Source organism: Amblyomma americanum, chromosome 7, assembly GCF_052857255.1.
Source record: "Amblyomma americanum isolate KBUSLIRL-KWMA chromosome 7, ASM5285725v1, whole genome shotgun sequence".
Lineage (NCBI taxonomy): Eukaryota > Metazoa > Arthropoda > Arachnida > Ixodida > Ixodidae > Amblyomma > Amblyomma americanum.
Genome location: NC_135503.1, coordinates 160,326,060 through 160,347,721, shown reverse-complemented (window position 1 = coordinate 160,347,721; position 21,662 = coordinate 160,326,060). Strand labels below are relative to the sequence as shown.

The 21,662-nt window shown below is 43.9% G+C and overlaps 1 protein-coding gene across 2 annotated transcripts in view; it reads right to left on the bottom strand.

Annotated features, from left to right (window-relative positions):
• Nucleotides 1-21,662, bottom strand: part of MAPk-Ak2 (MAP kinase-activated protein kinase 2) — a 272,929-nt gene that overhangs the window by 188,989 nt on the left and 62,278 nt on the right. For both annotated transcript variants that reach the window (XM_077629574.1, XM_077629575.1), the window contains exon 3: nucleotides 5,745-5,809. In XM_077629574.1, coding sequence (XP_077485700.1) covers nucleotides 5,745-5,809 — 65 coding nt within the window. The remainder of the gene's footprint in view (nucleotides 1-5,744; nucleotides 5,810-21,662) is intronic.

Below are 21,662 nucleotides of genomic sequence, written 5' to 3'. Positions count from 1 at the left end.
TGAGTATATTCAGTGATCAGGAAGTTTTCTTTTTTAATACATTAATATGAGGCAGGAAAGTGAGTTTTTTGTCAAATGTTATACCTAAAAATTTGTGCTCATTTTTTACGAGCAGCTCAGTTTCGTTCAGATGTAGGGTCGGATCTGCCTGTAATCCTCGTTTTAATGAGAACAGAATTGCCACTGATTTCTGTGGAGAAAACCGGAAACCATTTTTATCCGCTCATGCTGTTAGTTTATTTACTGTCAATTGTATTTGTTTTTCACATGTTGATACATTGGAGGATGTACAAGCTATTTGAAGGTCGTCTACAAAGACTGAGTACATAACGGACCTCGGGATTATTTTACAAAGAGAGTTCATTTTTACAACAAAGAGGGTAGTGCTTAAAATACAGCCTTGAGGTATTCCATTCTCTTGAATAAAATTTCTCAAAAGCGCTTGAGCCCAGGCGGACATTAAATGAATGGTTTGACAGGGAGTTCAGCATTCTGCCACGGATTCCGAGCTCAGCTAAGTCCTGGAGAATCCCGAACCTCCATGTTGTATCATAAGCTTTTTCTAAATCGAAAAAGACTGCAAGGCAGTACTGTTTGTGGATAAAAGCTTCTCTGAAAGTATTTTCTAGACGGACTAGGTGATCTGTTGTGGAGCATCCCTTTTTAAAACCGCATTGATGGATATCTAGAAGTTCGCAGGATTGAAGGACAAACATTAATCTTATATTCAGGACACTTTCAAAGGATTTGGCAAGGCAACTGGTAAGGGCTATGGGCCTATAACCGCTAGGAGATGTTGGATGTTTATTAGGTTTAAGAAACGGTACAATAAAAGCTTTTTCCCGGGCTTCAGGTATTTTCCCCGAAACCCATACTTTATTAAAGAATCTTAAAAGTGCTTCTAGCGGCAGGCTCAGAGAGATGGGCGAGCATTTCATAGTGTATTAGGTCGGCTCCTGGAGCAGTTTTCTTTCCGGCAGACAGTACTGTGTTTATTTCTTGGAGAGTAATCAAATTGTTGTATTCTTCTTTTTCACCTCCACTCCATCCATCGGGTGGACGACCTCGCTCAACTAAAATAAAAGACGGAACATGCGTCAACTCTAAAATGCAGAATGACTTCAGAAGGTTTTTAAAATGGCGACCTGGCCAAAAGCCAGCGGTTCTCTCTAAATGCCACAAGTCTACGAAATGAGTTCGATGAAATAGTTTTGTTCCTGTCCAACCTGAGGCATGATTTTGATTTGATCTGTTTTAGTGACACATGGTTCACATCCCATGAGGAATGTTACCATCTCCCCGGATACGAGTGTTTGTATGCTTTTCGAGTGGGAAAGCGGGGCGGTGGCATCCTTATGTACATACGTTCCAGACACAAGTATAAAACCATATCTGAATACAGTGTTATAAATGAAAACATTGAATGTTTAACTTTGCTGTGCTGTGACACATTGTTTATTGTTGTGTATCGGCCCCCTTCTGGATCGATGCCAGACTTTTTTCAGTTCATAGAACATCTGCTTGAATTTAGTGTCCTACCTAAAATAGAAATCGAGCTCATAGGAGATTTCAATATAAATGCCTCTCCACAGAATGGCAACTACTTGAAGTTCCAAGAAATGTTCCAATCTTATGCATGCACAATCACTATACATTGATCGACAAGAATAACAGATGAAACTGAAACCACCATTGACCTTCGCATTACAAGTTTTTCTCCAGAAGAAATTCAGTCTGGTACAATAATGTGTGCTATAAGCGATCACCTTGCAATATTTTGTATGCTCGCTTGTAAAAAAACACATACTCTGCCTCATGTCTCCTTATCACTTATATACTCAAAGAGAAATAATCGGACGTTCTTTCATCAGCTTTCTTGTTATGACTGGGGAATTGTGAAAAAAGAACCAGACTCAAATAACACGTACAACATTTTTATTTCCCTTTTTCTAACGGTGTACAACACCTTTCCACTTACTGATCGGAAACAAAATGAAAAAATAAGAACGCTATGGATAAGCCATGACCTTTATGAGAGGGTCAGAGAGAAAAACAAACTCTTCCAGGCATTTCTAAGCACTAAGGATCAAAATGACTTTAGAATATTTTAAAAAACGCGAAATAAGTTAAATAAGTGAAGAAGGCTTTTTGAACCTAATATTGAAACTTGACACGAAGAAGTCTGCTGGACCTGATGGCATCCCAAACTTGTTTTTGGTACACTACTCATTATGGAGCTGCCTATACCTTGCTGTAATATTTCGCATGTCTCTAGCTTCCTGTACAGTTCCTTTATCCTTGAAAATGGCTCAAGTTGTCCCTTTATTCAAGAGCGGTGACAAGCAAACAATATCCAATTATAGACCAATCTCTCCAACCTCTCATGCATGTAAATTTTTAGAGCACATCATCTACAAACACATTATGGAATACTTGGAATTACATCATTTATTAACGAATGCTCAGCATGGCTTCAGACGCGGTTTCAGCACTTTGACCCAACTTAATGAATTCACTCAAGATATTTGCAATAAGCTGGATACGGGCAATCAAATAGACGCAATATTCATTGATTTTTCGAAGGCGTTCAATACAGTGATCCACTCGAAACTAACGTATAATCTTAACGACATCCTGAACAATCCCCGCCTTCTCAACTGGATTTCAAATTTTCTTTCTAATCGTTCTCAATTTGTGTCTTTCAATGGAAGTAATTCTAGAATAGCAGACGTGCCCTCAGGAGTTCCACACTGTTCTGTATTGAGCCCCTTGCTTTTCTTGATTTTTATTAACGACTTACATTGTGACATCACCTTTAACCTACGTCGGTATGCTGATGACCGTGTTATATCACACAATTACATGCCTTGATGACCACTTACACCTTCAGAAATCATTCTCAGAATTTAGCTCTTGGTGCGACACATGGCAAATGACGATTACCATCCGCAAAACCGTTGTTATGACTATCACTAACAGAACAGCACCTTCCGTATTTACTTACAAAACAAGCAATACCCCTATCCAGAGCGTGAATCAATACAAATACCTTGGTCTTCTTTTTACACCGAACATGTCATGGTCCAAACATGTAGACTTAATAACCTCAAAGGCACTTAAAAAGATAGGATAGCTGCGTCGCGCAATAAAAGTTTGCGAACTGCAGCCCCACTGGAAGCAGGGACACACGGAACAGCGAGCACCGGAGCACCCCTTCTCTTACACTCCGCCCACAGCCGGTGTCAGCTTGCCATCACACAGCATGCAGTGCCTCGGTGTACTTCATGTCCGCCCACAAAAGACAAAACAGCCCTGCTATCAGAAAGACTGCTATATTCGAGCAGCGACAAAGCAAGCCTGAGCAAGTAGAGAGGCGCCGCATGCGGGGTCATCGGGCAACGAACGGCACTGCTGTCTGGCTGCCATGGTCGTCACTAGGCCTATAGTCTGCTTCTCACTGAAGCTACAGCGGACGGCGCTTCGGAAGTCGCCTGTGCTATAATAAAAGACTTACTCTTGACATCGCTTTAGCTGTTATCTTATAGTGAAACGAAAATATGGTCGGTTGCAGCAGCGGAGCTAGTGAACGCTAGGAGAGCCGCACCGGCAAGGCGGGCAGCGTGGCCGCTGCAAAGCTGATGTGGCACGAAATTTGCTTGTATCGCAGTCATGGAGGAAGGAAAGAAGGAAATCACAAGAACTGCCTGCTATGTTCTAGCAATGGCAGCATGCCCTGCGCAAGAGCCGAGCTTTCGGCAACGGCACCGCTACGGCTGCCTACAGCTGCCCCGGTCGTCACTAAGCCTAGCCAGTTTCACATCGATGCCACAGCTGAGGGAGTTTCGGAAATGGCCAGCGCTGCATTAAATAAGTATTACTATCATCACCGCTTTATTATGGACCCCATCTCATAATAAAACAAAAATATGCTGGGTTTCCGCGCTGCCTTCAGCAGAGCAAACCACAAGAGAGCAGCAACAGCAAAGCGGAAGAAATCTGCTTGTATCGCAGTTATCACTTCCACCAGCCTCGGTATTAACCAACGATCGTCAAAAATGGCTTATTTTTTACATTCCTCTATCCCAGGGCGTGTTATGGACGTGAGCAAGCAATACTAGCGCATTTTCCAGGTGCCGGCGGCCGGTCTCCAAGCTGGCAGGCCGGCCGGCTCCGAGAAGAGCAACCAACCCTACGTCATCATAACGTCGGCACTCTCCGCGCTCGCATTGGCTGCCGCCCCCCGCCGGACATATCTACACGGTTTGATGCATCCAGCGCTCACCGGCTGGCCGGAACGGCGCCGCCGGACGTGGCAAGCCGGACCGGATTCGGAGCGCTAGCCGGACATGTGTCCCCGCCTTAAGCCCCATATTATTCTTGATATATATTTATGATATTGTAAACATTCCAGGCTGCCCTGAAATGGTATTATATATGCAATGGCGGAACCAGCGAAACGGATGCAGGACAAGAACAGAATGGGGATGAATTTCTTGCAATAAATCAGTTGTAAGTCCAGCGGTGTTGTGTGTGTGCCTACTTGCTCTTGTCCTGCGTCCGTTTCGCTGGTTCCACCATTGCGCATTATGAACCAACTAGCCCCGCAATTTACTCTATTGAGGTATTATATGCAGATGACACTAATGCATTTTTTTTCAGGTTGCGATGAAAGCTCCGTTTTCAGGGAAGCAAATTAATGGCTTAAATATTTAGACTCTTGGTTAACGTTTAATAAACCAGACCTAAACATAAACAAAACGAAATACCTGATTTTCAAGCCTAAAGGTACCAAAAAAGAAAATGGGTTCAACTTGAAGTTCTGGAATAGCATTATCAACCAGTCTACGACAATCTGCTTTCAAGGTGTTATCTTTCAGGAAAACTTTCTCTGGAATTCGCACATAGATGCGCTCTGAATTCAACTTTCTTGCATTGTTGGTATATTAAACAGGTTGAGATGCTACCTTCCAATTTTAGTAAAGCAACAAATTTACTATGCTCTCTTTCATTCACGTTTAACACACTGCTCCCTGGTATGGTCAGACACAACACAAAGAAACCTTGATTATCTGCACTCTCTGCAAAAGCGCTCAATATTGGAAAAATTCCAAAAAAAGAAAATTGTTTGCCATAATTTAAGACCTATGGTATACTGAAGATCAGTAAGCTATTCAAATATAAGTTATCTCTTTAAATCAAGTTTTGCGGTTCAATACAAAAAAAAACACTCCATATATTTTCTTAGGGAAGATAAAACACAGGTGCCCAATCTCGCACCAACTATGGTGATCAGGGATTATGTACGCAGAAAACAAATTTATTGAATCAATATCCAGCCATCTTTGAACCGTTATCAACCTACCCATCACTGCCCAAGATAAACAAAAACACTAAGACATATGTACCTAATGGAATAATAAGTGAAAAAATTTAATTTTGTGTAATGGATGATATTTCTATTGTTACACTAGTGCACGTGGAAAAAGTATTCTGGAATCTGTAAACATTTTTTTTTTTTCCAGATGCAGAAGCATGCACACAGTTCTCAGGGTTTTCCATTTGTTTTGTTTTTTGTATGCTTGCATATATATATTGGTTGCTGCACGATGTACTGTACTTCAAATGTGTTCAGATATGCCTATAGTGGCTGCCACTGCTATCAAGTTGGATGACCTCATCAGGCAAAAATGCCTTTAGACTTCTCACCTAGGTCCCAAAAAAACTCTTCTACTACTACTACTTGCCTCGTTCGGTGAAGGCGCCCTCAGCTCGCTCCTGAATCCTCTGGAACAGCTCACCACCTTCCATGCTGCACGGGACACATCACAATAACGTTAAGGGCGCTGCACATTCGCCAAGTGACAGCTGGCGCATGCAACAGTAAGGCCAGTTGGTACTAGAAAAGTGCTTTGGCAAACAGGATTACAGAGCGTCATCTCATGCCTGCTTGCCACACCAAAGCATTTTTTTTACCCAGACTGAAATGAATCATGGCAACAGAAGTTGACAAAACCACGGATTTATCATCCAATGAAACGCAGGGTTCTTTAATTTCCTTTTACTGTCCCAAGTACGTGCACTGCTTGTGAAAATGAGAACGTTTTCCCAGCAACCATCATTATTAACAACATAAACAACGTAAAGTCTGGTTTCTGTCACTAGTCTCTTACGGAAACGCACACTAAAGGAAAATAAAGTTACTTGCGTATCACGCAGCCAGAAACACCAGTGCTCTTCACTGCCAAAGCAGATTACACCTGTGAACTTCACCACACTGTACCTACGCGTTCATTATGGTGACCACATTTGTTGTAGTGTAGTTATTGCAGCCCTCGAATGCTTCGTATCTCCCCTGAACCGTATGCGCCGCTGGATAACTACAGCACTCCAAAGAGCATAAAACATCAATTAATATCATGTTCAGGAGTGCAAGCTACGAGGCTAGTTGGTGATGCATCTTGTTTAGGAAAAAGCGCAAAAAAAAAACGGACGAGAGACGGAGTAGGAAACACAAAAACACGCTCATGAGCGCTACTACCAACTGTTTATTCATGCTGTAGTACAGGGGATATATAAGAACAGAATGTTGAGCATACGCATATAGAAGACACAAACACCCCACATCAGTCAAGCACACAACTTAATCAAAAAACGAATCTAAAAAAAGCACATTCAGCTGAATATATGTGCATAGACGTGTCACTGACACAACGTTCGGACAGCTTTCTGATATAATAAGAGTCTAGAACGAGCCTAGCCTTATCATTGCCGCTCTTGCCAAGAATCGTGGTCTTCTCCAATCTTGCCCTACACGTGCACGAAGCAAGGTGCCGCACAAGATTCGCACTAGTGTCATTATTTTCTATGTTTCTGGCATGCTCCCGTAGCTGGTCATTAATACAGCGGCCAGTTTGGCCAACGTATGAAGCCCCGCATGAGAGGAGAATGCGGTACACCACACGTATTGCACATTTAGCGTAGGCAATCCTATGTTTTTTGTTGCAGCCCCTGCCGGCACAACCAGTGATGCGAGGGCATAGCTTAGAGAGCTTGTTGGGTGCTGAGAACACCAAGGGCACATTGTGCCTGCTAGCCACATTTTTCAGGTTGTGGGGGAGTTGGTGTACATAAGGGACCACCACCGGCTTTGAAGAAGGGGGTTCTGATCTTTTCTGGGTGCCTTTATGCTTCTGCAGAACGGTTTCAGCGACAGCTGAAATAACCGGGCCAGGGAAGCCTGCTGAGAAAAGTCGCAAAGCCTGATCATTCAAACTCTGTTGCATTTTATGTGGGCAAGATTTCTGAAGTGCAGATTCCAGACAAAGCGATGCAATAGCTCATTTAACCACCTTAGAATGAGCCGAGTCATAGCTTAGCAGCTCTTTGTTGGCTCGGGGGGAGTACATCCAGCAGATATGGTCTCGGCAGAACATAAGCTTGAGGTCTAAAAACACAACGCCTGACTTTCAGGTGTTCATGGGTAAAAGCTAAACCTTTCCAGAGTTTATTAAAAGTAGTTAAAACAAGTGAAAGAATATGGTCAAGGGATGTAAAGTTCCCTGACCTTAAAATAATTAAAAAGTCATCAACATATCTAAAAAACTTTAAAAACTGGCCCCCCTTGAAAAGTCTGTGCAAGAAGGCGGTCAACTGAGGATAAAAATATGTCACATAAAATGGGAGCTACACATAAGCCAATACAGATGCCTTTACGCTGCAGAAAAACTGGTTGTCATGAGAGATAAAAGTTATCTGCAAGTAGTATTCTAGTAATTTTTTTTAATTATCTACTGAGATTACAGCCGAGTTCTGGAAGGCCACAGCCCCCGAGCCTTCAATGCTTTCTCTGACCGAAGCTAACAGCGCAGCATGTGGAACAGAATAAAACAAGTCTTGTATATCAATAGAAAAGGCTAAATCCATCCAATCGTTATTCGGCACAAAATCGGCAACTTCTTGTGACTTCTCTATCAGAACGGGGTCATCAACAGGAATGTGCTTGCTGAGCAAGAAACGGCTGACGTTGTCTTGCCATGAGCCCTTCTAGCTAACAATAGTCCTTAATGGCACATCCGGTTTGTGCGTTCTTGCCGAGAAGAAAACATCCAAGGAATTCTTTGAGCAGGCATTGATGGCAGTTACCAAAGACGACGTCTGTAGGCTGCTACAAAAGGCAATGAATTTTGTTTTCGCCCTGGTTTGGCTTCGTTTGACAGGTACAAAATTTTTGTGAACTGCTTGAAGAGCTTTTTCATTAAAAAGGCCATTCGGCATGACAACAAACATGCCTTATTTCTCAGATTGAAGTAAGCTTGAACCATGGTCCTTAAAATATTTTACAACGGAAAAGACATCAATGGAATCACTCTTACAGGACATGGGATATTTAGCGCATTTTTTTAAGCAGTCCACTCGATCCAGTAGGCAACATTCCTGGCCTTCATTTTTCGCCTTTGAGGCTATAGTCCAACTGATGGCGAGGTCATGGGCGGGTACCTTATGTTGAATGCAGAATTTGGGGCATTTTTCCAGGACGCGTGAAATCCTTTCAGGATCACATGCCCCACCGGTGAAGACCACACGCTCCTTCTTGTGGTCTTTTCTTGCAAGAGGGGGTCAGAAGAAGGCCTAGGACAGTTCTCCATTCTCTGTTCAATAAGGTGCCACGCTAGAAGCTTCAAGTCCATATGCTTCTTATTTTAGGTTGTGGCCACGTACTGCACCAGGGTGGCCAACTTCTGTTCTGGTGAGGGAGTGCGCTGTCGGTTCTGGTCACTGAGATCAGCCCGCACCCGAGGCCTCGATATGCAATTCCATCGACACGCGTTTTTGTTTTCTTTTTTTTAAAACCCAGCGGAGAATAGCGTGACCCCAGGATTCAAACCCCAGACCTCTTGCACGCGAGGCAGATGCTCTACCTCTATGCCACCGCTGCATCACTGAACCTGGCAGCTGAACCTGGCAACATTTAACGCTAGAACTCTATCTAATGAGGCTAGCCTAGCAGTGCTGTTCGAGGAACTAGCGGGAATTAAATGGGATGTCATAGCGCTTAGTGAAGTTAGGAGGACAGGTGAGGCGTGTACAGTACTAAAGGACGGACACATACTGTGCTATCGCGGATTAGCTGATAGACAACTAGGTGTCGGGTTCCTCCTTAATCAGGGTATAGCTGGCAACATAGAGGAGTTCTATAGTATTAACGAGATGGTAGTAGCTATTGTAATTAGGTTCAACAGGAGGTACAAGCTGAAAAGTGGTCCAGGCCTATGCACCTACATCCAGCCATGATGACTAGACCGTTAAAAGCTTCTATGAAGACGTGGAATTGGCAATGAATAAAGTAAAATCACACTACACTGTACTGATGGGCGATTTCAATGCAAAGGTGGCCAAGAAGCAGGCTGGCGACCACACGATAGGCGACCACACGATAGGCGACCAGGCGGTAGGCGACCAAGGGATAGGTTCTAGAAATAGCAAAGGAGAGTTGTTAGTCGAATTCGCAGATAGAAATAATTTATGGACCATAAATACCTTCTTCCGCAAATGAGAGAACAGGAAGTGGACATGGAAGAGCCCAAATTATGAGACTAAAAATGAAATCGACTTCATACTATGCGATTAACCTGGCATCGTTCAGGATGGGGCCGTCCTCGGAACGGTGCAGTGTACCGACCACAGAATGGTAAGGTCTCGAATTAGCTTAGACTTGAAGAGGGAATCAGGATATCGCTGCAGAACAGATATTAGGCTTCAAATGAGGAAGACGATCTTGATGTTCATGCAATGAACGATAATATGACAGCTATCATTATGGAGTGCGCAGTAGAACTAGGCGGTAGGTTGGTTCGACAGGATACCGGCATGCTATCTCAGGTGACGAAAGATCTGATTAAGAAATGCCAAAGCATGAGGGCGTCTAACCCTGCGGACAGACTAGAACTTGCAGAGCTATCGTAGAAATAAGCGCAAGGTAGCTTGCATAAGGAAGTTTAATATGGAGAGAATCGAGCATGCTCTAAAGAATACGGAGCGGAGTGAAAAGGAAACTAAGCATAGGTAAAACCTGGATGTATGCGTTAAGAGACAAGGAAAGCAATGTCATTAGCAATATGGATAAGAAGTTAAAGTAGCCGAAGAGTTGTACACAAATCTGTACAGTAGCCAATGTAATCAGAACGTTAATGAGAGAGGCAGTAGCGCACAGCAATGTGTCATCCTGCCAGTAACGAAAGAGGAAGTAGAGAAAGCCTTAGGAGGAATGGAAAGGTGAAAAGCAGCTAGGGAGGATCAGGCAACAGCAGATCTGTTGAAGGGCAGAGGGGAGATCATGCTAGAAAAACTGTATACGCAATGCCTTATGACCTCGATTGTGCCAGAAGCTTGGAAGAATGGAAACATTACCTTAATTCACAAGAAATGAGATGCCAAGGACTTGAAAAATTACAGATTGATCAGCTGTAATCAGCTTGCACTGCCGGCTCTATTTTTTGTTTGTGGTCTTCTAAGGTCCTAACTATTAGGAAAATGTGCAGAAATAATAATTCCAGGGCTGAAAGGGGATAGAGTCAGGGCAACCAAGAGCCTTAATCAACCAAATTATCAGGCAGGCTTTTGTGAAAGATTTCACAATAGATCATATTCACACCATCAATCAGGTGATAGAGAAATGCGCAGAATATAACCAATCTCTATATATAGCCTTCATTGATTATGAGAATGCATTGCATAATCAGGGTGTAGAAGAACCTTATGTCAAAATACTGGAAAATATATGCAGCAACTGCATAGTTACCTCAGTCCTCCATAAAGTCAGCAATAAAATTCCAATAAGGAAAGGTGTCAGGCAAGGGGACACGATCTCGCCAATGCTATTCACCACCTCTTTACCAGAGGTATTCCGAGGCCTGAATTTGGAACAGTTCAGGATAAGAGTTAGTGGAAAATGCTTAAATAATCTCCAATTCGCTGATGAAATTGCCTTGCCGAGTCACTCAGGAGATGAACTGCAAATCATGATCAATGAGTCAGACAGAGCAGTATGGTGGGTCTAAAAATTAACATGCAAAAAAGCAAAGTAATGTTCAACAGTTTAGCAAGGGAACAGCAGTTCACAATTGGCAATGAGGTGCTGGAAGTGGTAAATGAATTCGTCTACTTAGGGCAGGTAGTGGCAGCTGATCTGGATCATGAGAGGGAAATAACTAGAAGGATAAGAATGGGGTGGAGCGTATATGGCAGGTTCTCTCAGATCATGAATAGCAGTTTACCAATATCCCTCAAGAGAAAAGTGTACAACAGCTGTATCTTGCCGGTACTCAGCTACGGGGCAGAAACATGGAGGCTAACGAAAAGGGTTCAGCTTAAGTTGAGGACAACACAGCACACAGCAAGTCATGGAAAGAAAAATGATAAGTGTAACATTAAGAGACCGGAAGCGGGTAGAGTGGGTGAGGGAACAAACGCGTGTTAATGACATCCTTGTTGAAATGACGGACAAATGCTATGGCGTGGAAGAGCTTACTGTGACGACATGAACAAAGCTTATTTGCTATTCCTGAAGCCAGTACTCCTGGAAGCACAAAGAGTGAAGCTAAGAATGCAAACCAGACAAAGCTGCTGGATGACCTCATACAACTTTTCCCTACCCTCATCAAAAAAGTAACATCCAAACAATCAAGACCAAAGTAGAAGACCACCGAAACCCAAAATCGCACCTGGACTACTTGTTTGAAAAGCACATAAATGAAGGAATTCAGTCTGGAAGACAAGGACATGTTAAGAAAGCGATGAATCAAGTTCCAGGTTTCCCTCATCGAGCTAATCTGCCAGAGGCTTCCTAGCAACACTCAAACGTTAAAAAACATGTAGCAGTTGTCAATGGAAAAAGCCGTGTGTGCACTGATGGAAGCATTAGGAAGAGCATCACAACTGAGACACAGACGAATACCTCTACGACTCGTAACTTCTGACGTGAAATAAACAACTAGTGACTCTTCTGGCAAGAACCCATCCAGCGAACTTGCTATCTCAATGTTGAAAATCATTCAGCCAGATGAGCTTGCTAAAGACAATGCTGAGAAACAGGCTTGCGGCAGCTACAGTCAACGCCATTATGGTGATCAGAGCGGGGCCGAAGAGGCACGATAAACGATAGAGGCACGATAAACGATGTTTTGACTAGCAACCTCCAGAAAAAGTTAGCCTATTGATACCGGTTACAGAAGTCAAAGTGAGCCGTCAACTTCAGGAAGTGCTGCATGTCAGCCACTTTACCCAGTGAATGACGAAGGTGTTGAAGCTAACTCATTTGTGTTTCTATACCATACAGTTTTTCCGTGGCTCTGCTTAAACGCTTGTATACAGCTGCTTTCAGCTAGTCGTGACTAGTCCAAACATCTTTACACCCTTCTCAAGTTTTACTCGTAACTATTCAAGCAGTGCGATTGATTACCGCTATAACCCTAGCTGCTACCTCCTAATGTTTATATTATGAGCTTGTGAATGCCCGGGGCAGGCAGCCGCAGCAATGGCGTTCACAAAAAAGACAACGATGGGAGATGATGATGAATATAGACAAACAAAGATGAGGGTCAAGCACAATGCTTACACTAATTACCCTCCCCCCGGATGAAAGCGACCATCCAAGTTGCAAGTTAAGAGTGATAACGGGCAACGGGCAAAGGGCTTGAGGCACAACACGTGGACGATCTCGATGCCACGACAGCAACGATCAGTAAGATGTGAAACGGGAGCAACACGATAGTTAACAGGGAAGGTTTGTTCAAGCACTGTATAGGAAGCAATATAGCGGCTCATAAACTTTTCACATAACCCTGGTGTGCACACAAGTGTCCACAGTAAAACCTCATCACCTGGGGAATAAGAAATTGCATGGTGGGCAAGATCATAGCTGCGTTTCCGAGACGCCTGGCAAGCGTCCGTGTTCAGCCGTGCAAGTTCCCGGCAGTTGGCGATCAGGGAAGTGAACTGTTCGTGGAAGGGTGCTGAAGAGGGAAAGGGACAGAGCAGAAAGAAGCTTCCACGACGAAAGTAGGGGATCGGTCACAGACAAGGAAAAATGGAAATTAAAGGGTTGTTCGTTGCAGTGCAGTACTGTAGGCAAAGGCAACAAATGGGAGCAGGGAGTCCCAGTTGGTATGGTCAGGTTGAATGTAGGTAGAAAGCATATCCAAAAGGGTCCGACAGAAGCGTTCGGTGAGGCAATTGGTTTGGGGGTGACAAGCAGAGGTTGTTTTGTGGGTGGTATTCGAGGCATGAAGAACTTGCTCCAAAACAGCGGATAGAAAAGCCTTGCCATGGTCGCTGAGAAGAGCACGAGGAGCTCCGTGGCAGAGAAGAATGGCGTACAAGAAAAAAATTGACTATCTCTATAGCGGAGGTGGAAGGAAGAGCAGCAGTTTCGGCATATCGGGTGAGGTGGTCCACAGGGGTGACTATCCAGCGATTGGCCGCAGGTGTCAAAGGCAGAGGCCCGTATAGGTCGATGCTGACAATGCCGAACAGAGTGAATGAGCAAGGAAGGGGCTGTAGGAGGCCCGCAGAAGGAGAATTTGACCATTTATGGTGTTGGCAGAGAACACAGGAGATAAGTATTTTGCAACGCTGGTCAAAAGACCCGGCCAAATGAAGCGGCTTTTAAGGCGACCGTAGTTTAAGGCGATCATAAGTCTTCTGGATGCCCAGGTGACCAGCCGTCGGATCATAATGGAACGCTTGCAACAACTGACGGCAGAGGGAACGGGGAACGATAGGAACCAAGGAGTGGCCGAGAGGGTTGTAATTGTGCCGGAGCAGCCTGCTATTCTGTATGGTGAAACTGGTGAAGTGGCGGCACACGCATGCGTTCGGAGGCTGCATAGCACCGATGAGGCGATCGATGCGCATTCGGCAGTATCTGTCTCCTGTTTGGAGGCGAGATCTCTGGGCACGGATGGGGAGACAAAATCAATGGGGGCAGTTCTTATGGAAGGAGATGGAGCATCTGCAGGATGGCCTGGATATGAAGGAGACGACATGGATGGGAGTGGCGGAGAAGTGAGCAGACAATGTGAAAGAGTGCTGGCGTCCTTACAATCTTTGCTGGATTTGTAAGTCCGGCGGCGGAGAATCCAGTGCCCAAGCCACCCAGACAGGTTCTTTAAGGAGGAGAACCAGCACGAAGCATGGTGGTCACTGACAACTGTGAAGTGCCGGCCGTACAAATAGGGTCGAAATGTTTGACGGCCCAGACCACGGCGAGGCACTCCTGTTCAGTGATGACATAGTTCTGCTCTGCTGGAGTCAGTGTACGACTCGCATAGGCAACAACCTGTTCGATGGATGAAACTTTGCGCTGCAAAAGCACAGCGCCAAGGGCGTGCCCGCTGGCATCAGTGTGCAGAATTGTTGAAGCAGACTCACCAAAATGGCAGAGTACTGGATCGGCCGTCAGAGCTTGTTTAAGTTCTCCAAATGCTGCCTCGCAATTGGAAGACAAGACAAAATTTGTTCCAGCAGTCAGAAGTTTGTGTAGAGGTGACACGATAGACGTGAAGTCAACTTTATTTCAGGCATGCAGACATCACATGGCTCAGGAGAAGGGAAAAAAGCCACAATATAGCGGCATGACAACGCTCCCTTCCACTAAACTACATCGGCGGCAGGGATAATGAGGAAGTATGTAGCTTCATACAAAGCACTTAGTTCACAATTTGAATAAAAAAGAGAAAAAAAATTGAATAAGAATACACAGCTTATCTGCAACCGAAACGAGTATAATAAACAAAATATATTTTACATCACACATACAAAAAAACATTCCAACGCAAAGACATTCCATCACAAACAGCAATCAAGGCATTGCAATGGCAAGGCTAGCGGGTACAGAGGCATATTAATAAACAAAAAAAGAAATATTACATACGCTGAAAAATGTTGTTATAAAAATAAAGTTATCTGTTAGTACGAAGGCAAACCAGCAGAAGAATTGGGTAGGCCAAATTAGTTAAACCAAAATAGACAAAGTACAATTCAGTGTTTGAAATCCGTAATTAGTGCAAGGACGTGGAACATACCAGAGTTAATGATGGCGAGTTTGATGGGTGCGTGTATTTTGTGTTGTGTTGTGTTGTGTTTTATGGCACATAGGTAGCTAAGGCCATCATGCGCCAGGCTCAAGGTATATAATTGGTTTTCTGTAGAATGTTTAGGAATATGAAAAATCGTTGATGGTGTAGATGGCCTAAAAAAATTGTACTGCCTAGTAACAACAGAGAAGAAATCTGGAAATAGCTAATGGTAAAAGCCCCAGAGAAGGTCAGGCAGCCTCAGCTGCTATCCTTCGCTGGGCAAAGATCCTGAGGCTCCCGACCAATCAAATAAAAAACCTCAGTCTCATTCTCAGGAATGAGAAAGTGGCTGAGGTGTATCATGTAATAAAGCGAACCAGTGGTTCAAAATTTACAGTTTTTCCAAGTACTACTGCTTCTTTTAAAAAGCTAAAAACGGAAGGTATGTTAACAATGGCATTACCATCTAAGAGCAGTGCTGGATGAAAAGGAAAGCATTCATTAAAAACTGAGTAAAATACTTTTTTCTTAGTGTCTCCAGTTTCACACATGAAAATAAAATGTGATTAAACATAAGATCATCTCCGCATTCGCAAGCAGGTTTGTCTTGTTTTGTTAGCAGAAAGTTGTGCGTAAGGTGCGTGTGTCCTATCCGGAGAAGGCATAAAAATCACTTCCTTAAAACGTTCCTGGTGCACACGATTTAAATTCACCTAAAACCGGCTTTACCAAGTGTAGTTTATTTCTCACTTCGCCATTTCATGCCGACTGCCATTTTTCTCTTAATTTACGCTGTACTAAGTTTATGCAATCCTTAAAAAGTATATTTACTATTTTTATTTCTTTGCCACGAGCTTTAGCAGCGCAGAAATCTGCCCTCTCGTTCCCTCTTATTCATACATGACTGGGAGCCCAGCAGAATTTTATGTTTTGTCCTCGAGCTGTGGCTGTTACTATCTTGTGTTTGATGTCACCAAGAATCGGAGTGACTGCATTTCTAGAGTGCAGAGCTGTAAGCATACTGAGGGAATCTGTGTAAATAATACTGTCGGTGAGGTCCCCGTTTTCAATTTTTTCTACAGCCACACAGACTGCACAACATTCTGCAGTGAAGATTGATGAGCACTGTGGAAGTCATACTGTTTTCTCCAACTTCTCTCGGACCACTGTACTTCCTATGTAACCATCCAATTTTGAACCATCTGTATAAAACTGCGTAAAACTACTGTATTTTTCTTCAAGTGCACGGAATTCTTGTATTATATGTTGTGTAGATTGTTCTTTATGGAACTGTGCAATTGTGAGATCACAGATTGCAGGAAAATTGTACCATAGAGACAGCGGATCTCGTCTCCGAGCAATGTCAGGTAATGTATCAAGTACGCCAAGGTTTTGGCACATCTTTTCAAAACTCAGGAGGAGTGGCCTGATAGCGAGTGGTTTATTGTTAAACAATGTTCTAGGTGGGCACTTTGTGACTATTGGGCAACATAAGTGTTTGGGCAGTGAACGAATTTTCAAAATGTATGAGCATGTGAGCATGGTTCTTCTGTCTATAAGTGACGGTTCGTTGATTTCTACATAAGCAGTATTTATGGGCGACCTCCTGTGGCACCAGAGGAAAGATGCAAACCTAAATTATGCATTGAATCTAGTCATTTCAGGCACGAAGGTCTCGCTGTCCCGTAAACTATACATCCGTAGTCTAAGGTGGAGCATACCACGGAGTGATAAATTTGTAAAAGACAAGTCCTGTCAGCATCCCAATGTTTACGTGACAGTACTTTGAGTATATTTAGGGATGCGGAGGCTTTCTTTTTCAGTGCGTTTATATGAGGCAGGAAAGTGAGTTTTTTGTCAAAAGTTATCCCTAGAAATTGTGCTCATTTTTGACGAGTATCTGTGTTCCGTTCAGGTGTATGAATGGGTCGGCTTGTATGCCTCGTTTCGGTGAGAAAAGGATGGCTATTGTTTTCTGTGTGGAAAACTGGAAACCGTTATGGTCTACCCATGTCACTAGTTTATTCATTGTCAACTGTATTTGTCTCTCGCATGTTGCTACGTTTGAGAGTGTACAGGTTATTTGAAGATCGTCAACTTACACTGAATACAGGATGGACTTTGGGATTATTTTACTTATGGAGTTCATTTTTATAAATAACAATGTCGTGCTTAAAATACACCCCACAGGAAACCTGTTCTCTTCACCGAAGCTCCTGGACAGGGTTGATTCCAGGCATACATGAAATAAGTGGTCGGAAATAAAGTCAGTGAGCCACTTCAACATCCTACTGCGGATACCATGGTCGCCCAGGTCACGGAGGATCCCAAACCTACAGGCTGTATCGCACACTTTCCCCATATCGAAGAAAACGAAAGGCAGTGCTGTTTGTGTATAAAAGCTTCTCTTATTGTGCTTTCGAGGCAAACTAAATGATCTGTTGTTGAGCATCCCTTTTTATAACCGCATTGATGGACATCAAGAAGATCGCGGGATTCAAAGACAAATGTTAATCTTATATTAAGGACACTTTCAAAAGATTTCCCGAGACAGCTTCTGAGGGCTATCGGCCTATAGCTACATAGGGAAGTCGGTGGTTTTCCAGGTTTCAGGAATGGCACTATGACGGCTTTCTTCCACTCCTTAAGTATTTTTCCTTCTGTGAATATTTTGTTAAAGAAATTTAAGAGTGCCTCTATGGCAGGCTGGGAAAGATGGGCAAGCAATTGATAGTGTATCTGGTCAGGTCCTGGAGCAGTTTTTTTGCCAGCAGAAAGTACAGCATTGATTTCTCAGAGAGTGATTAAATTGTTGTATTGTTGGTATAGTGAGATGAACTAGAAACTGCAGCGAAGTGTTCCCCCAAAATATCTGCCTGTTCCCTTATGCTTGTTTGTAAGCCAGGTGTTGTCAAAAGAGGAATTGTGAACGGTGAGAAGTTGCCATTTAATTTCCTAACCTGTTCCCACATTTTTTTTTTTATCTTATTTGACAGCTTCTAGATGAAATGTAACTCTGCCAAGAGGCTTTCTCGGCATTGCGACGAATGTACCGAGCTTTTGATCTTTCCTTTTTAAAACGTACGATGTTCTCATGCTCTCATGCGTGGAGAACCCGCGAAATTTGCCTTAAGCTCTCTCTATTTTGTTGTTTTTTTGCTTCCTTGCATTCTTTTGTCCACCGCACTTTGTGTTTTTGCCGCACCACTCCTAAAGACTGAGGAATAGCTAAGTGCACAGCAGTAATTATACAATTTGTGAACATTTCATTTATCTCATCGATACTGAGGTTTTCTAAAACTATACCTTCTAATTTGGCTCGTGCTCTAAAAATTTCCCAGTCTGCTGAATGCAGCTTCCAACGTCCCGGTTTAGTTGGGATGATTTCTGGTGCAGATGTCAAACTTATTAATACCGGACGGTGATCACTGCCATATATATGGGTTGTCAAAAACATCCCATTTAAAATCGATAAAAACAGACGGTGAACTAAAAGACAAATCTAAACAGCTCATATTGCCTGAGGTTGGAGAGCAGTATATGGCCTTTTCCGTGTTTAAAAGACATATATTGTTTGTGAGAATAAGATCTTCGATTGTTTGCCCCCTAGAGTCGCAGCGCTCGCTTCCCCAAAAAGGGGAGTGAGCGTTAAAATCCCCAACTACCAGATGTGGCTCTGGAAGTTCACCTATCAGTTCTTGTAGATCGTGGACTCTTAATGTAAAATGTGGAGGAATGTATACGGAACAGATTGTTGGCATTTTGTAGCTGGCGATGCTGACTGCTACCGCCTCAAGTTTTGTTTTGAGCTTGATTTCCTGAGCAAGGACGCCACTTTGAACGACAATTGCGACGCCTCCCGAGAGTCGATTTGCCTGCATTCGATCGCGTCTAAAAGTTTTATAATGTTTCAGGATATGCACATGTTGTGGACCAAGATTAGTCTCCTGAAGACATAAAACTATGGGTAACATTGACCCTAAAATATGTGTTATTTCAGTGTAATCCCAGATAAGTCCTCTACAATTCCACTGAACTAAAAAAGCCATGTTTATGTTTTTGAGAGGAAATGAAAGGGGATTTACTTAGGTGGTGGGCCCGTTATGAGGGGGGCCTGTCTTTTTTTTCGCTCAAGAGAGCTGTTCCGCCGCTGCAAAGTGGGAGGACTGGGAGTTATATCCATCACCTCGCCAGAGGTGCTGGAGGACCGCACGGCCACGGTTGTGTTCGTTTCAGGCCTCCCTGGATGGGGGGAGGTCCTGCGGGATGTCAACCCATGGGCCGGCGCTCCCTGCTTTGACACTGGCAAGGCAGCTTACGGTGGCCCTGCCTGGGGCGTGGATGGCCCTGCCATAGGCTCTGTGAAAGCAGCCTTGGCAGGTGCCGGAGTGCCGTGTGGTGCTACGCCCCTGCGCACCACCTCAGCAAATTTGGATTTTGCTGTGAAAGAGAATGTGTTTGTATGCGCAAAACACCTTCTCGGTTCTTTAAATGAAATGTTTTCCTTTTTCTTTATGGCGATTATCTCTTTTTGTTTCTTCCAGGATGGACACACGCTGCAGTATGCAGCGTGTTCTCCTTCACAGTTTGCACAGTGCGGGGCTGCATCACATCCATCAGACTGGTGATCATTCGAAGCATATTTTGCGCAAGTTTTGCGACTGCGGGAACTCTGAGAGCCGTGGCCGAACATTTGACAATTGAAACATCTGCGAGAGTTGGGTATGTATGGTCATACATTAACTTTCAAATATCCCACGTCGATTGTGTCGGGCAATGTGCTGGTGTTGAACGTGAGGATCAAGTGTTTTGCGTCTATTTCCTTATTGTCCTTCCGGATTTTAATTCGGTGGACATCTATGACGTCTTGGTCAGTGAGCCCTTCGAGCATTTCTTTTTCGGTGCTGTGAATAAAATCATTTTCAGATATTATGCCTCGGACAGTGCTAAATGATCGATGGGAAGTCACGGAGACAAGGATTTCCCCTATGGACATTCGGTTGGAGAGCTTAAGAGTGTTGGACATTGTCACACAATTCAAGCAATAAGTCACCGCGGGCCATTTTTGAGAGCTTATAGCCAATGCCTAAGGTTTCAGTCAAGCACTTTGACACAAGGAAAGGGGATATTATTCTTGCCTGCTTATCTTGTTCTTCACTGTGGATCACATGATATTTGGGAGAAGTTACTTTCCTTTTTTGAAAGAAGTCATCTGCCTCGTTCCCCCTCTTTTCAGAGAGCGATCTGGTTTTGAAAGTAGGGGACCCATAAAAAAAAATTAGTTTTTCAGTCATGGTGCCAGCCACCCACCACGTAGTCCAACAAGGGGACGGGACAGGAACTTGAAGGCAAGTCCTGCCCACACCAGCTGTACACCTCAGCTGTAACCAAATATGACGCAACTACGGGTAGTTGGTCACACAAGCCTCACCGCCAGGAAAAAAGGAAAAACCAAGAAGTGAGTAGGAGATAGCAGGAAACGGTACAGCGCAACAAGACGAGACTAAAGGAGCGGACAGACGCAGCGCCTGTGTCTGTCCGCTCCATTAGTCCCGCCTTTTTGCGTTGTACCTTTTCCTGCGAAATGTACCAATTAGCCCAGACTAATACCCTTTTGAGTAGGAGATAGGAAAGTTGTGAGAAAGAGAAAGGAAAGTGAAAGATGGAGGGGAGGATAGGAAAAGGCGACTGCCGATTTCTCCTGGTCGTGTCAGACCTGAGGTGCCGTCTACAGGAAGCTGGGGCCAAAGTGGTGTGTTGCCACCGCTGAGGGGCCTTAAGGGTCCAAACGCTCGGCATCGCCTCAACCACCAGGATCCCCTTTTCCCCGGACATCGGTGTTGCCACGCACGGCTAGGCGCGGGTGCTCGTGTCCGTGATGATGCACTGTTCACCATCATCCCCCTACGGAGGATGTCCCTGTGGATACTCGGGAACCTGTGGTGTCGCCCACTCACCAACACCTGCAAACTGCAGACATCCCCCTGCGGGGAGTGTGTATTTTCAAGCAAATTGATAGTTTCTCCTAAGAACAGCATTCGACGTTCGGACAAGGATTTGTACAGTGAGGAGGCAGAAATCATAAAACGAGGAAAGTTTCATTATGTGATATGTTGAGTATAAAGGACCAGAAGATGAAAAGGAAGGCACATTTGCTATTTCTTTTCAGTGCGCTTTTTTGTAGCCTTAAGAGTTTGTTACTACTGGTGGCTGTAGTGCTAGCCCAGATTAAGTTACAATATCTTCGAATCGAATAGTGCAAGATACAAAAAAAGCTTGGTTATCCCAGGTCACATATATTGCAGTTTTCTAAGAATTCTGACTGTACGAGACAGTTTGGTCTGTAGATGCTCAATATGAGCATCCCACAGCACGCATTCATTAAAGTAAACACCAGAGATTTTACTGCCTTAGCTATTTGTATTTCTATCCCCCCCCCCCCCCCCCCCCCCCCCCCAATCTCGGAGCATTTTCTAGGTCACAATTCGTGTTTTTGGCTCTGAAAAACACAGCTTTTGTTTTACTTGAGTTAACTTGGAGAATTTTTGGATAGACCATAAGTGCAGTTTACCTAAGACTTCATCTCCT